General features: G+C 56.5%; 1 protein-coding gene across 1 annotated transcript in view; it reads right to left on the bottom strand.

Moving 5' to 3' along the window:
• Positions 350-14507, bottom strand: part of STAB1 (stabilin 1) — a 53852-nt gene continuing 39694 nt past the window's right edge. Inside the window, exons 41-69 of the mRNA XM_021409289.1 lie at positions 13202-13281; positions 12291-12416; positions 11580-11653; positions 11156-11230; positions 10691-10810; positions 9696-9743; positions 9493-9576; positions 8528-8674; positions 8233-8370; positions 7542-7601; positions 7271-7447; positions 6543-6629; positions 5977-6123; positions 5749-5814; positions 5018-5243; positions 4421-4570; positions 3792-3896; positions 3522-3629; positions 3220-3413; positions 2574-2718; positions 2353-2486; positions 1881-2046; positions 1628-1734; positions 1430-1549; positions 1201-1347; positions 986-1105; positions 768-908; positions 520-678; positions 350-452 (exon numbers count right to left, since the gene is read on the bottom strand). Coding sequence (XP_021264964.1) covers positions 408-452; positions 520-678; positions 768-908; positions 986-1105; positions 1201-1347; positions 1430-1549; positions 1628-1734; positions 1881-2046; positions 2353-2486; positions 2574-2718; positions 3220-3413; positions 3522-3629; positions 3792-3896; positions 4421-4570; positions 5018-5243; positions 5749-5814; positions 5977-6123; positions 6543-6629; positions 7271-7447; positions 7542-7601; positions 8233-8370; positions 8528-8674; positions 9493-9576; positions 9696-9743; positions 10691-10810; positions 11156-11230; positions 11580-11653; positions 12291-12416; positions 13202-13281 — 3496 coding nt within the window. The 3' untranslated portion in view covers positions 350-407. The remainder of the gene's footprint in view (positions 453-519; positions 679-767; positions 909-985; positions 1106-1200; positions 1348-1429; positions 1550-1627; positions 1735-1880; positions 2047-2352; positions 2487-2573; positions 2719-3219; positions 3414-3521; positions 3630-3791; positions 3897-4420; positions 4571-5017; positions 5244-5748; positions 5815-5976; positions 6124-6542; positions 6630-7270; positions 7448-7541; positions 7602-8232; positions 8371-8527; positions 8675-9492; positions 9577-9695; positions 9744-10690; positions 10811-11155; positions 11231-11579; positions 11654-12290; positions 12417-13201; positions 13282-14507) is intronic.

Below are 14507 nucleotides of genomic sequence, written 5' to 3'. Positions count from 1 at the left end.
TATGCTGAGTGGCTCGGAAGCGGAGTCCTGAGGCTCGGTGAGCAGAACTTGTGTGAGGTGTGACCCGTCCTTGCCGCACTAGCTGTTCTTGGGGGCAGGGGGGTGCCAGGTGACAGCTGCTGGGGCAGGGGGTGGGAGCAGAAAGGGGGGGACAGTGCTGCCTGCTGCAGGGGAAGAAAGGTGATGAACAGGGAGGCTGCTCCCGGGAGTCGGGCCCCAGGTGAGCTGGGGGAGCTGAGGGCGGGGGCCGACGGGAGGCGGCCGTGCGGACTGGGGGCGGGGAGGGCCGGGCCGGGTGCCCGGGGGATGACGTGAGAGCCGGTGCCACGGAGCCGAGCGCTACCGAGGGTGCGGGGCGGAGCTCTTTATTGGTCTGCGCCCCCGGGGCCGCGCCGGAGCCGGGTCCGTCACTGCAGGTCGCCGGGGCCCGCGGGATCCTGCAGCAGCGCGTCCTGAAGAGAAACCGGCGTCAGGGCGGGGCAGGGAGAGGGGAGGGGCGAGGCGAGGGGCGGTGCTCACGTGCAGCGGTTCGTAGTCGGGGGCGTGGCCCCCATACAGCGGATTGGGGATGGCGACCAATGGGCGTTGGGGGCGGGGCCTGGCGGCGCGCGGCTCCGCCTTCCCCCGCGAGCGCTTCTCCTCCTCGTCGTCGTCGTCCTCGTCCTCGCGCAGGTCGGCCTGGAGAGGCGGGGAGGGGGCGTGGTCGGCGCTGGCCTCGCGCCTCCGGGATCGGCCCGGGGCTTTGTTCCGCCCCGCAGCCAGCGCACCTGGAGGTAGCCGAACTGCCCGTCCAGGCGGCGCCGCTTCACGCAGTACGCGGTGCCCGCGGCGGCCGCCCCCGCCAGCGCCACGCACAGCGCCGCCAGAGCCCCCGCGGCCGCGCCGGCAGCGCGCGTCCCTCCGCCCACCTGCGGAGAACCCGGGAGTCACGGCGGGCGAGGCTGGGGGAAGCAAGGGCTGGGGGCTCCGCGCCTCCCCCACTCGCCTGCTCGAGTTGCACCGCGGGCGGGGGCAGCCGCAGCGGCTCGGCGAGGGCGTGGATCACGCCGTTGGCGGCCGCGATGTCCCACTCCACGACGGCGGAGTCGTTGATCCCCGTGGTTTCCTGCGGCGGCGAACAGAGCGGCAGCGCCCTCCCCGCGGCCCGGACCCGCGGCGCGGGGGGAAGGGGGGAGGTGACCTCGCCGAGGTCGGACCTACGGAGCGCGCGGAGCTGTTACCCGGCGGGAGTGCAGACACGCGGAGGTCACGCCCCGCCCGGGAGGGGACGGCGGTTCCCGCGGTGAGGTCGAAGCTGAAGAGCAGCAGGGCCGAGGCGTGCAGCTGCAGCTCCTCCCCCGACAGCGTCTGCAGGGAGAGGGCCGGGCTGGGCGGGGCCGGGGCCGGACGGAGCCTCGCTGTGCCCGGGAGCTGTGCTCGCTCCGCGTACCTCATTTTCTACGAAGCCAGAATTCACGGGGACAAAGAGCGTTTTGGGAGCGGAGTCGTCAGACAAATAGGTGAAAAACTCCAGCCCTTCTGCCGAGTCGTTGGCAAAAGCGAGCAGCAGCTGGAAAGGATCCCATCAGCACTGCGGGCAGCTCGGGCCGGCCCCGCCATAGCCCTGCTCTCGCCGCGCGTCGCTTACGGAGTAGAAGGTAGAGAAACGCGCGTCCTCGGCCAGCACGTCGGGCAGGCGGCCGCGGCACCATGCGCCGTCCCCCACGAAGCCCTCGGGGCACACGCACGTTACGTCTGCAAGGGAAGGTCGCGATGCGCCTCGCCGTGCCCCGGGGCCCCCCACGGCTGCCTACCGCCCCCCCCCCCCCGCGCGTCCCTCCCGGCACCGCCACAGGGACAAGCCTCGGGGGAAGCCCCGTTCCTGCTGCTGCGCTTCTCACCCTTCTCGCGGTAACAGAAGGCGTCCCAGGTCTCGCTGAGGTTGCTCCGGGGGCCGTAGTCTACGATGCCCACGTGGTTGGCCCCGCAGCTCGGGGTGGGGAAGGCCGTGGGGTAGCCGGCAGTGCCGTTGTCCATCCACCCCACCAGGCACAGATGGAACCCCATCTGTGGGGGAAGCGGAGCGTCAGGAGCAGGGCAATGGCTGTGCGGCCCCGCGCTGTGGCCTCCCGCCACCCAAAGGGCTGAGGTGTGCTCCATCCCAGTGTCACGAGCGAGGCCCGGTTTGGCAGCTGTGAGATGCTCCCCAGCTGCCCCAGGCCCCACTGCTGTGTGGGCTGAGCAAAGGGAGGATGGTGAAGGCCACTGGGGGCTAAGGAAGTGCCCAGCAGCACAGGGAGCACAGAGCAGCCGCACCACCCTCCTCCTGCTGGGGGCACAGAGCGTGGCTCCCTTGTCCCTGCTGCTGCCCACCTGCTGCGCAGCCGCCAGCTGCCGGAATGTGGCCAGGGTGGCCCCCTCTGCAGCACAGGCCTCCTGTGCCTGCGCGTAAGTGAAGTCATACTTCTTTCGGGGTGACTGCAGATGGAATACGCCCATGGTCTTATCTGCAAAATGGAGCCACAAAGCATCAGCGCAGCACCAACGCTGCGCTGCCCCAGCCTGCACCCATCTGTGGCCCCATGGGCGCTCACCGTGGAAGTGCAGGTCGGTGCAGATGGCCTCTCGGTGGCACTGCCCATTGCTGTCCAGGCACCGGTCCGTTGGGGGCACAGCCTCCTCCAGGCACTGGATCCCATCACCGATGTAGCCTCGCTTGCACTCACAGCGCCGCTTGTTCTGCAGCACAGAGTAGGGATGGCGTTGGCCATCATGCAAGCAGCAGCCGATGAGCCGTGCTCCTGTGGGCCCGGAGCACTGCCGCAGCTGGGCAGAGTGCATGGCTTCCATGGGCTGCCGGCCTCTGTTCCAGCTGCACGGGAACCCACCCCGAAGCATTGCACAGGTCGTTTCCAGCACAGCTGAGCTACAGGGATGTGATGCGTGGTTTCTGCACTGCATCACAGGCCTGGCCCCACCTGCCCCAGAGTGAGCAGCTATGTTCCTCTGCAGATGGCCTCCACAGTCCCTGAAGGACCACCCACTACCTAACAGCCCTGAAATGCTATGGCTGTGGCAAACCCTGTGCCTGTTGGGCAGAGGCGTGGGGAGAAATGGCCCCAGTGTGACACCAGTGGGAGCTTGGACCCATGCACTGTGTGGGCCTGAGTACAGTGGGTGTGGGGTCTGCACGGCAGGGGTGTTGCCACATGGCTGTCCCCAGCCGCGGGCTGTGCTCACCGGCCCGGTGCTGATGCAGTGGGCGTGCTCGCTGCAGTCCCCGTTCCTGCCGTCTGCGCAGCGGTCAATGGGCTCGCAGATGTGGCCGTCACCCCAGTACCCCGCCGCACAGGTGCAGGAGACATTGACACCAAGCTGCGTGCAGGCAGCATGCATGGCACAGCCACCATTGTCCCGGCTGCACATGTCAATGGCTGCATGGAGAACAGCGTTACAGTCACTGGAGCACCATTCTCCTGCCCTGCACACCACCCCCGGTGCAGCCTGCCCCCACGGAGCTGCCCTGACCCCATGGCCCCCACCTGCGCAGGCTCTGCCATCCCCCTCATAGTGCATGTCACATTCGCAGAGATTGCCGGTGCGGCAGGAGGCCTGGGGGTGGCACGGCGGTGAGCAGGTGGGCTTCACGGCTGAAACCGGAGTGTGGGTCAGAGAGCCATGGGTGTGCTCCAAGGGCTGCAGCCCCAGACAGCTGCCAGCCCCAGAGCCCCTCTGGAAGTTGGTGATGGGGGTGAGGCCTCCAGGCCTGGCTGTGAGCTGCATGGGGGAGGCGGGGGGTTGGCAGCCCTCACCCAGGCGGACGTCGCAGCGCTCTCCGGTCCAGCCCTCGGCACAGAAGCAAAAGCCATCACCATGCAGCCCTCCGTTGCACACACCGTGCTCAGTGCAATTACACTCTGAGGGACAGGAACACTGCTGTCACTGCTCTGCCGTGGTGGCAGGAAGGGCCACGGACAGCAGTGTGGCAGCACGCACCACATGCATCCCACTGCTGCCAGACCCAACCTGTCTGCTCCACACATTCCCGTGCATGAGGGGCCAGGCTCCACCCAGAGCCCCCATCACTCGGCTCCCCCTGCCCTGCTCTGTTCCTGGGGACACACAAGCTCCTCCACTCAGGGCTCATTTCCCTCCCTGTGCTGGATGCACCCCAGGATCTCTGCCCCATCAGGCTCTCAGCCCAGCGTACCAGGAGGAACCTTTGAACCCAGGGCCTTCTTGAAACCACAGCCATAGCAGCAGTTGGCCTGCAGGAAGCCCTGTATGTCCCCTGCATGTCACTGCACTGGTGCAGGTGTTCCGCACTGATTCCTGTGCTGGAAGCTGTGGAGAGCTCACCCAGCACGTATCCCCCTCCATCCTCCATCCTCTAGCCACCTCTGCACAAGGGCACTGTGCAGCCGCCTTGGGCTCCTCATACCTTGGCACTGGGGCCCATATCTGCCTGGTGCACACAGCTCGCAGCTGGTCCCGATGAAGGCCTGGCTACAGTTGCACTGCCCCGAGCCGCTGATTTTGTCGTCGCAGGTGCCACGGTTCCCACACGGTGCCTCGAGCCCCCCCGGGCATGCTGCAGATGAGGACCTCCGTAAGACTGTGGTTGATGTGGGGCCCCAATCTGATGCAGCACTGACTGCACACAGCTGCTACGCACGCTGCCATGTGTGGCACACTTAGTGGCCTGGGACAGCAAACGACCTTGGGATGGGGCTTGAGAAGGAAGGCCAATCTGTGTCCAGGCTGGGCCCTGCTACCTGCCCGCACTGAACCTGCTGGGAGCCACTGCGTGGGAAGCACAGAGCATATAGCCAGCTGCGGCCGTGTGCTGGGTGCAGAGGGACAAGCAGTGCCAGTGACCATGGCCTTCAGCTGCCCACAGCTCACCGGGGCTTCCTCCAAGGAAAGGGTATTCCCTGTCCCAACCTCACCACAGTTCCCCATCCCTGGATGGGGCTCCCTGCCTGCACATTGCCCACCCTCCCCCGCAGACGCCAGGGGTCCATGCATTCTGCCTTACCCCGGCAGTCGCGACCATAGTGGTTCGCGCAGCACTGGGGGACCCACTGAGTGGAAATGCAGCTCCTCTTGCAGCCTCGTTTCAGAGGCCCCCTGGAAGAGAAGTGTCTTCTGAAGGGTTCCCACGGTGAGGATGACCAGGACGGCCGCAATGGATGGTTATGGCGAAACAGAAAAGTGTTCCTGAACAGTTGGTTTTCGAAATAGTGGCAGCCCCAGGTTCCCCCCTGTGAGGAAACAGGCACAACACAGAGTATGTCACATTGGTCGCTGGACACCATGCCCCTGCTGCCTCGCCTCGACCCTCCCACGCCCCTTGTTCGCACCCATAACCAGCAATGGAGGCTCCCTAGCATGGGGCAGGCAACAAAGGAGCTGTGGGGTGACACAGTGGCAGTGCGGGAGCTGCTCCTGCCAGGACATTGTTGAGTGCCCCCTCCCCGCCCCCCCCCCCAGCAGCCAGGCAGAGCTCTTTGGCCTTGAGACCCCCACAAGGCCCCCTGTGCTGCTCCAGGGATGGAGCTGGGCCCGTGCACTGCTGCCACCCACACAAGGACTGACCAGGCTGTGCTTCCCAAGTCCTTGCTGCTTGGCCCACCCTGCTCCACCAAATGGTGTGGCTGAGCCCAGGGCTCATTGCACGCATATGTGCCTTCACTGTGCTGCTAAAATGTGCAGGTGTTGTCAGCAGCCCTCAGCAGGCTGCCTTGCTGCCAAAGGTGGGAGGTTTACCCGTTGCACTGAACCGGCAGGACAGGGCGGCTCGAAGCCACAGGGTCCACAGCTCTCCATCGATCCCTGTGGAAGGAGAAAGAAACCCCACGACCACTCAGTGTGGGTTCTGCTCCTTGGCTGCAGGGAGCTCTGCGAGGAGGAGCAGTGGGCTCCCAGCACCTCTCCTCGCTGGCAAGGGTTCAGCAGACAGCGTGGATCCTCATCAGCATCGCCCCAAAGGCTCACCTGCAGCTCTACAAAGATGAACTCATCGCAGCGAGATCCCAGATCTGGTGGCTCCAACAGCCTGTCGATGCCATAGGCAATGCCCCCATTGAACTCCATGTGCCTCTGGATGATCATGGCATCACCATTTCCCACCACAAGCTCTCCCTACCAAAGGAAGAAAGCACCTCGTGATCTGGCACATCCTGCACCCTGGCTGCACCACCTGGACATTGTCCATTCTGGCTGCCATGACTTCACAGTCACCCCAGAAACTCTTCACAATCTCCATGCCTGTGTTCTTAACCACCCAAATGCCATTTTTCATAGCCACCTCTCTTAAGAAATGGTCTGTCCAGGTCATGGCAGCAGCAGGTTGGTGCAGCAATCGGGCCATCACTGCGTGTATCTGCAGGGACCACATGCCTCTGCCCTCTCCTGCTGGCTGGTCTCTGAGCCTAAGCCTGGCTGCAGCCATGGCAATGGGGCATCCTGGCCTGCGGGCAGCCCCACTCCATTTCCCCTCCCGCTGGTGTATGAGCATTGCTGATCATGGCAAAGTGGGGTTGAGCACCGCCTTCACGTACCACGTGGGTTCTGCTGCAGCTGAATGAGACAGTGGAGCCATGCATGGTCCGTATGGACTTGACCTGGGGCATGTTACCAGCAACAATCTAACAGGGAAAAAAATGATCAACATAGAATTGTAGAATCACAGGATGGTTTGGGTTGGAAAGCACCTTTAAGATCATCTAGTTCCAACCCCCCTGCTATAGGCAGGGGCACCTTCCACTAGACCAGGTTTCTCACAGCCCCATCCAGCCAGGCCTTGAATGTCAGGAGAGATGGCAAAGCTGACAGTTTGCATTTCAAAAAAGGAGTGCAGCCTGGTGAGGGTCGGGGCCAGAAGTCACACCGAAGAGGTGTGACATGGCAGCACACCATACCTGTGTGGGAGGAATAGTGTAATGGTTAATCCCAATGTCCTGAGCTGTGAGGGACAAGCATGTGCAGGCAGACCAGGCAGGGCTCAGCTGGATGCATTGTCCCCATAGAGAAGAGCCCATGTGAGCCATGCACTGGCTGTTGTGAGAGATGTTGCCTCCCTGCAGCTGGTGCAGGAAGGGTTCAGCTCAGCCACACTGAACCAGAGGTTTGTGATGGAGTGGTCGTTGCCTCATACACTAAAACACCTGGTATGCAGCTGATATGATGTACGTTCTACAGTGGCATAATGTTGGGCAAGGTCACTCTGGCGCAGCCATAGGCAGGTGCATGACTTTGTGGGATCCAGCCTACTTGCTCCCACGTTTACCTTCGTGTCTCTGATCATATGTGCTTTGAGGTAGGAGGCCAGCGTGCCCCGGTGCTCCCTGTGGTACAGCCACTCCTGCCTTTTCTCTGGGAGGGCATTAAATGCGGCATCTGTAGGCCACAGCATGGTGAAGGGTCTGTGCAGGGGGTTACTGATCAGTGGCAGCAGCTCCGCATCCTGTCCAAGACAAGAAGGGATATGAAGAAAAGTTCGCAGGCTAAAATGGAATGTGCACGTGTTCACAGCAGCTCCGCAGGAGGCAAGGACTCACCTTCAGCAACTTGCTATAAATGGTGTACCCAAAGGTCTCTGCTGCTTCTGTGATGTTTAGCTGCAGAGGGAAGGAAAACTGTCACCAAGTGCTGCCAAGACTGGAGCCACCACACCAGTTTGTCCCCCTGGCAGTTAACAATCACAGCAGCTAAACACGACACTTTCATCTCTTTGTCATTGTGCCATGGAGATGGCCCTGCAAGTGCTGGAATGCAGCAGTCTCCACTTTACCAATTCATGCAGGTCAGACTGCTACAGTGGGAGCTGGGATGGCTTTCAGTGTTCTGCTGTAGTGTACAGAGAATGTGTTACTTACTGTAAAATCCAGGGACTGTATGCTTGATAATGCTTGATAATGCTTTTTTTAGGAGTATCAGAGGGACACTGGGACACAGTCTTTGCTCTGTACTGGAGTAGGACTGTGATGGTTTGCACCAGAGATGAGCTTCCTCCCCACACTCCGTACTGTTCTCTGATGATATTCTGTCCCAAATATCATTGTGCCACAAATGCTGTCACCTTCACAAGCCAGACCCATGTGCTCAGACGTCACCTGCACAGCTTGGAGCAGGGGGGAGCAGCACCCGTGGGGCAGGGAGAGGGCTTATCGGGGCAGCAGTGTCAGAGCTGCTGGGAGAAAGATCCTAGCCCTGTCTTCACCACAGCAGTTCTTAGGGCTTTGGACTTACCTGTGAGATCTGCGAGGAAATGTTACGGCTCACCAAGTCACTTGGAATGAGGATCTTGTTGATGAAATGAATGACCCCGTTCACACCGACGATGTCACTCATGACCACTTTGGCTTCCTCATTGAGATAGATGCTATTCTGAGAGAGAAGGGATGCAATGAGGTGCTCCCGCTGGGGCACTGCCCTCTGAGCCATCTGTGGGCATTACTTCCCACAACCACTGAGGCCTTCAAATGATAGCAAAAGTGACAACCCGTCAAGCAGGACAGGGAAGGGAATGGTGGCAGAGAACTACCTCTTTCTCAGTGATCTTTATCCTGTGGCCAGATAAAGATGTAAGGGAATTCTGGGCTTCCAGGTCACTCAACAGCAATTTCTGGCATCCCACCATGTGGTAGCGAAGCAGCTCCTGGAGGAGACCTCTGCTCTTCCACTCCTCAAACTATATAGAGAAAAAAGAAATGCTGGAGGCAGTTTGCCTCTCCAGGGAGGCATAGACCTAATGAGGGAGACCTGGATTGCCCCAAGCCTTTCTGCTTGGCCTGCCCCACTGACCCGTCCCTGCAGGAGAGCCAGCTCCCCCAAAACACAGTGAATGCACACACCCATTCAGGAATGTAGGGAAATTTCAGTCAACACCACAAAGGACTCTTAATGGAAAACAGACAAGTACATTGGCCTTGAGCAAGTAATGCCTGTGATACACAGTTCTTGGGATTTGTTCCTCTACTGGAAGTATGGTACATGGGAAAAATGTTGGGACTCGGGGTGTTGGTGTTAGGATCTTCCATTACACCAACACCAAAAAGCTGCTGGTCAAGAACCTGTCCAGTTCATGGTGTCATGGATAAGGATCTCTCCTCCCTTAGGTCTTCCCTCCTTGGGACTGGAGGGAAGAGGCCAATGGAAGTGGGACGGCAGGGTATGGGGCACAGGGCAGGAACAAATAATAATCCGTCTTCATCACAGATACTCTAAAGCCTCGCTGTTAGCAGCCCCTCATAGATATTGGCAATGAAAGTCACCACACGTCACTGATTTGGCAGTGTCTCGGGGGACTATAAGACAAGCCCTCCAGCAAGTGTTTCCTTAGAGCAGGAGCCGTGCCCAATCCTGTCCAGACTGGGAGCAGAGAGGCTTTCAACTGGTGGAGAATGGAGCATGCATTTAATGATCTTCAGTGCAGCCCCTTTGCTTCAAGACACTGCCATGATTAGAGCTTGCCAAATCTGAGGGTGTTTGGGATTGGAGGACGCTTACCGTTGTAGAGTTTTCTATGAAGTCTGCCCGTGGGACGAAGACAGTGAAAGGCCCTGCCCCACTGAGTTCCTTGCTTTTTTCTGCCTGTGGCAAGGAAGCATTTGTGGGACAGCAAGCAGAATACATAGTTCCAGTTAGCAAGACCCTTTGCAGAAAACACCAAGTGAAATTTACAGACAAAGGTAAAGCTATTTGTCACTGACCAGTATCATCTTAAAGAACACGGATGCATCTTCTATCCTTGCGAGCTCCTTAGACAAAGAGAAGCAGCTGGTGTTAGCAGAGCTCCTTCCAACCAGCCAGCACTACGACCTGCCCCTTCCACTCCAAGTCACTCTTCCACTCTGGTAAAACATCGGTTCTCCTGACACCAGAGCCACCTTGCCCTCCCTCCCCTGTCAGCACTGTGGGCTTGGAGGACACGGAGGTTACAAAGCAGGCAATGATCTCTGCCTGACCATTCACATCAGAGATGCCGCAAGATGAAGAGGGCAGGGACTGCTGAGGATGGAAAGCTGGGTGCTTCTGCAGGGGTTGCTCACGGAGCACCTCAACTGCTTCACAGAACACTTTAGCCTCACTATGCTGCAACCACCAGTTCTGGGATGCTGTCCCAAGTGGCAGACAGAGGCTTAGCAGGGCAACCTCCTCTATACAACACAGTAGAGCAGGAGCACAAAACTGAGCCTCTCTCTTTTCTCCCATCTCTGTTGTGGGCATAACAACTGTTCACCTCTGACAACTTTTCATTCGCTTCTACCAAAAAGGTCACCAGTTTGCCCAAGCACAGCCACTGCTTTGGCAACAGAGCTGGAGAGAGCCCTGGCTGTGGCTCTCTCTAGCCTGGATCCTATGTGCTGGCATGGCCACCTGCCTTGACACCTGCCTTGACCCCACAGACTGGGAGAAGTGGGTTTCCCCAGGAAAGATTTGCTGGTCACATTAAGAAAACGTGACACAATTGGAGGCATGGCTGGGGCTGCCAACAGAATGTCAAGAGTGTTCACACTGTGGTTCCCTTTGGAGCAAGGTTGCTTTACTGCAATTGTCACCTCAAGTCAGACCCCCAAATCTACCTTCCCTCCTACACCATGCACACATGGTGATATAACACTACGGACCTGCAGCTCGTCCTTGGAGGGTGGTTTGCTGTGGGGCAAGAGGCTTGAATGAAAAAGATGCTGTGCATGTTTCTCACCTGATATACTTTACCACGGCAGGTGAGGCCATCTCCAATGCTGTGCCAAGAGCAGGAGCAGTTTCGAGTGCCAGGGCCTGTGTATTTGCAGAGCCCAAAGGGACTACAGCCTCCATTGTTCTAGCAAGAAAAATGAAAGGCTTACACTTCAAAATTTGAGCACATTACACACAGAATGGATGCAGAGAAACAAGCCTGCATGCCTTCCACTCTATGTCACTCTTCCTGCACTGCTTCTCCCAAAAGGGGGACATCCCATCCTAGTGCCATGTGGCTGCGATACTTGCAAGTTGTTGTGAGAAGCAGTAGAAACCAAGGACACCATGAGATTCCTTATGTGTGTAAAAAGGCAAGACAGCTGGCTCTAAACAAACAGGTTATCCCTGCCTTTGATTTTAATTGTTGGCTAAAGGGATGCTTCAAGGCTGTGGCCTTCACCCTAGTAATAGGAAAATGCAGACAAACCTGTTCACACAAGTTGATGGGGTTGCACCGTCTCACACCATCCCCACTGTAACCAGGAAGACAGTTACAGGCAACCTGGAGGGAAAACAGATGCTTTGTCTAAAACTTGGATGCAGCAAAGAAAACACGCAACAGCTGAATTGAATGGAAAACATGTGCTGCAACATCTGCCCCACGCTTCATTAAAAAAGTTGTGTTTGTGTCAACAACTGTAACCTGAGACTACCTCCAACCTCTGGCCAACAGAAAGCTTTTGCTTTCAAGGAAAGAGCAGACTTTTCATGTCCTCTCCAGGCAACTATTCTTTGTGGAATGCACTAAGTACAATGCTAGCATTGCCGTGGGGAGGACCATCTTTGGGAGAATGACACATCTATGACAACTTCCATAGTAACGCTACCCTGACATCCATCTTATTACTCACCTTCCCTGGGCCTGTTTTAACACACTCTGCGTTGGTGTGGCAATCTCCGTTGCTTTCAAGACAAAGGTCAATTTCTGCAGCAAAACAATAAGGGCACATTATTGCTGAGGGCTGCCCAAGGCAGCTGGGAACTGGTGACCCAAAGAGGTATTGGTAAAGCGACAGGGAGGACCTTCCCAGCTTCGGAAACACCTTTGTGACAAAGTAACTTGCAAAAGCATAGGAATAGGCAAGATGTGCAAGTTTCATTCTTGCCACATATGGTTCCCTAAGTTGTGATAAATTTGCCCATTGAGAATGCCACGTCCATCTGAGTGTGCTTTGAAGGATAGAAGAGGGCTGGACTCTCGTGCAGCTCCAGCCTCACCTGAGAGCACCACAGAACACTGGCCACCCAGTGAGACAGGTGCCAAGGGCAGCCAGGGCCCACCACATCATTCCTCAGGACCTGGGAAAATTCTGAGCACATCCCTGCAGGTACATATGTACGCATACAGAAAAGTGTGCACGCACCTCAACAAAAGGCAGAAGCGGTTTAATCAAGATCAGCCACTAATTGCTGACTCTGAAATAGTGTCTGCATGAGCAGACAGAAAGAACAGTCAAGTTATTCGGTGATTTGACATGAAATGTTAATGCCTTTTGCCCAAAATTCCCTTTTGCGTGGGCAACATCTTGCCACCATCACCAAGACATGAACTGAGCACTCACCCCTGCAGAGAGTCCCATCACCAGCATAGCCTTCCTTACAGACGCAGGTTCTCTCTCCTGGGGACACCTTAGTACACACAGCATGTATGGAGCAGCCGCCATGGTCAATAGTGCACGGATCTATTTCTGTGATCGCAAACAAGAGAAGCAGAACCAACTTAGAGCATCTAGGGAAGATAAGCAGGGCCAGAATGATCACTCATCTTAACAAAAATCACATCATCTTATTAAAATCCCTTTCCTTCTCAACAAAACTTTAAAGGCAGGGGCTTCACCTGGATCTGAGAGCCCAGTTCAGAAGTCGTGCTGAGCTTAAACCCCACACTGGACTCAGAAGTCTTTCCAGCACATTTGCTCTCTGATGACCAATTAGTCTAGCAAAAAATCTTTTCCTGCACAATGTACATGCGTTATTGCTTTTTTCCACTCAGTCATTTTCCAAAAAGGGCAGCTCTGAGAAGGAAGGATGACATCTACCAGTGTTTTGATTTCTCTGCTACAATATTATTACTCTGGGCTACAATATTACTACTCTTGTCTGCTTGTTTTTGACACAGATCAGGTATGTACATCGTTCCAGAGCAGTACTCTGAAATCCTACTTATTTTGGCACAGCTGCTGTTCTGCTTCTACCTGATTTCAGCATGGCCAACAGATATGAGGAGTGTGGCATTTTAGGGAATCCAAGCATTTATATTCCAGAGATTAATGGCCAAAACCGCTATAGCTTTGCCACTGTTGCTGTTACACCTGATCAAGTACAATCCATTCATGTGCATTTCTCTCCATAAGAAATAAGAACTGCCCTGCTACACCTTCCTGTCTTTTCGTCCCTCTCTTGCAATACCTTTGTATGTGTGCAGATTCTACAGATGTTTGCAAGCCCTAAATCCTGGCCACGCTTGGCGTACCTGTGCAGTGTGTCCCATTCCCTGTGTATCCAGCAGAGCAGAAGCACATAGGTGGGGAATCCGTGGAGGCATTCAGGCAGCTGAAACAAGACAGAGAAAAATAATCACTGAGGACATCTTCTGATTTGCTTGGTCAGTGAGAAACACACTACACAAGCCTGGTATCTGCAAGCTAGCATTCACAGTGACCAAAGGAGAAACATGCCCAAAGTTACTGACTTTACAGTACCAAATAAGCAACTCCCAAGTGTCACAGATAAGCAGCAAAGGGAATTATCCTCAGCAGAGGAAGAGCCCTGCTAATTCAAAAGGTCTTGCAGACCCCAAGACCCAAGAAGAGCATTTGAAGAAGAGACCCATCATCGTGGCAGTACAGCGGAGGTTTGCCCAAAACCAAGACTGCCTAGCAGCTGCATTGCTCACAGAACACAGAGCCTCCTGAATGTAGCTCGGCCCCTTCCTCCCTGCCCCTGCTGCCTGGTTCCCCTTATGGTCATGGAGAGCCTCTGGAGTGCTCCGGCAGGTGTTGAGTGGTAGCTGGCTGGGTGGTCACTTTGGGATGCTGTAACCATTTGGCTGCATCCAGAAATGAGCTTGCAGCTTTGGGTAGTCACCCAAAGAGCTGAACAAAGCTCCTGGGCAGCATTGCTGGGTCTCATTCACGTCAGTAAGGGGCCAAACAAGTCAGCAGAGCCCCACATGGTGCTTTGCTTATCGATTGGACTCCGAGGAGAACTATAAGCTGGGACATGTCCAAAGAGATCCCCCTGCTCATTGGGGCCTGAATGACAACTATCTGTTGGCACTCAGATCTATTGCCTAAGTTCTGGTGCAGATCTGACAAAGGCTGCCGTAAGCCAGCTGGGACCACTGCAGAAGCTGGCACCCAGGCACAGGCTTCACACCCTGCCCAGACCAATGCTTCAGCATGGTACCATGCAGGTGGCTGTGTCCCAGTGCCACAAAATGGGAGAGCAGGTAATGGATGGAGAAGGCAGCAAGAGCTCCTTTGAAACCTGTCGACCCACAGAATTTCTTTTTGGGGGTAAGAGAGACAGAGAGGGCATGTCAGTGGCTGTTTGCTTTGCTGCATGACTAAGGGCAGACTTGGAGCTGCTTGGAGTCTCTGTTTTCTCTCATACACATGCATGGAATCTGTTTGGAAAGATTTTATGTTCAAATAAACAAAACATTAAGGGAAATTGGATGGGGCTTAGCACCAAAAAAATCCAAGAATGAGACTGACGTTTGTGCACCATTAATGAGCAGAAACTGTCTCCAAGCCCTGTATGATGCAAGACATTAC

Source organism: Numida meleagris, chromosome 11, assembly GCF_002078875.1.
Source record: "Numida meleagris isolate 19003 breed g44 Domestic line chromosome 11, NumMel1.0, whole genome shotgun sequence".
Taxonomy (NCBI): domain Eukaryota; kingdom Metazoa; phylum Chordata; class Aves; order Galliformes; family Numididae; genus Numida; species Numida meleagris.
The sequence above is the reverse complement of the archived record's forward strand: the minus strand, read 5'-3'. Positions and strand labels throughout refer to the sequence as shown.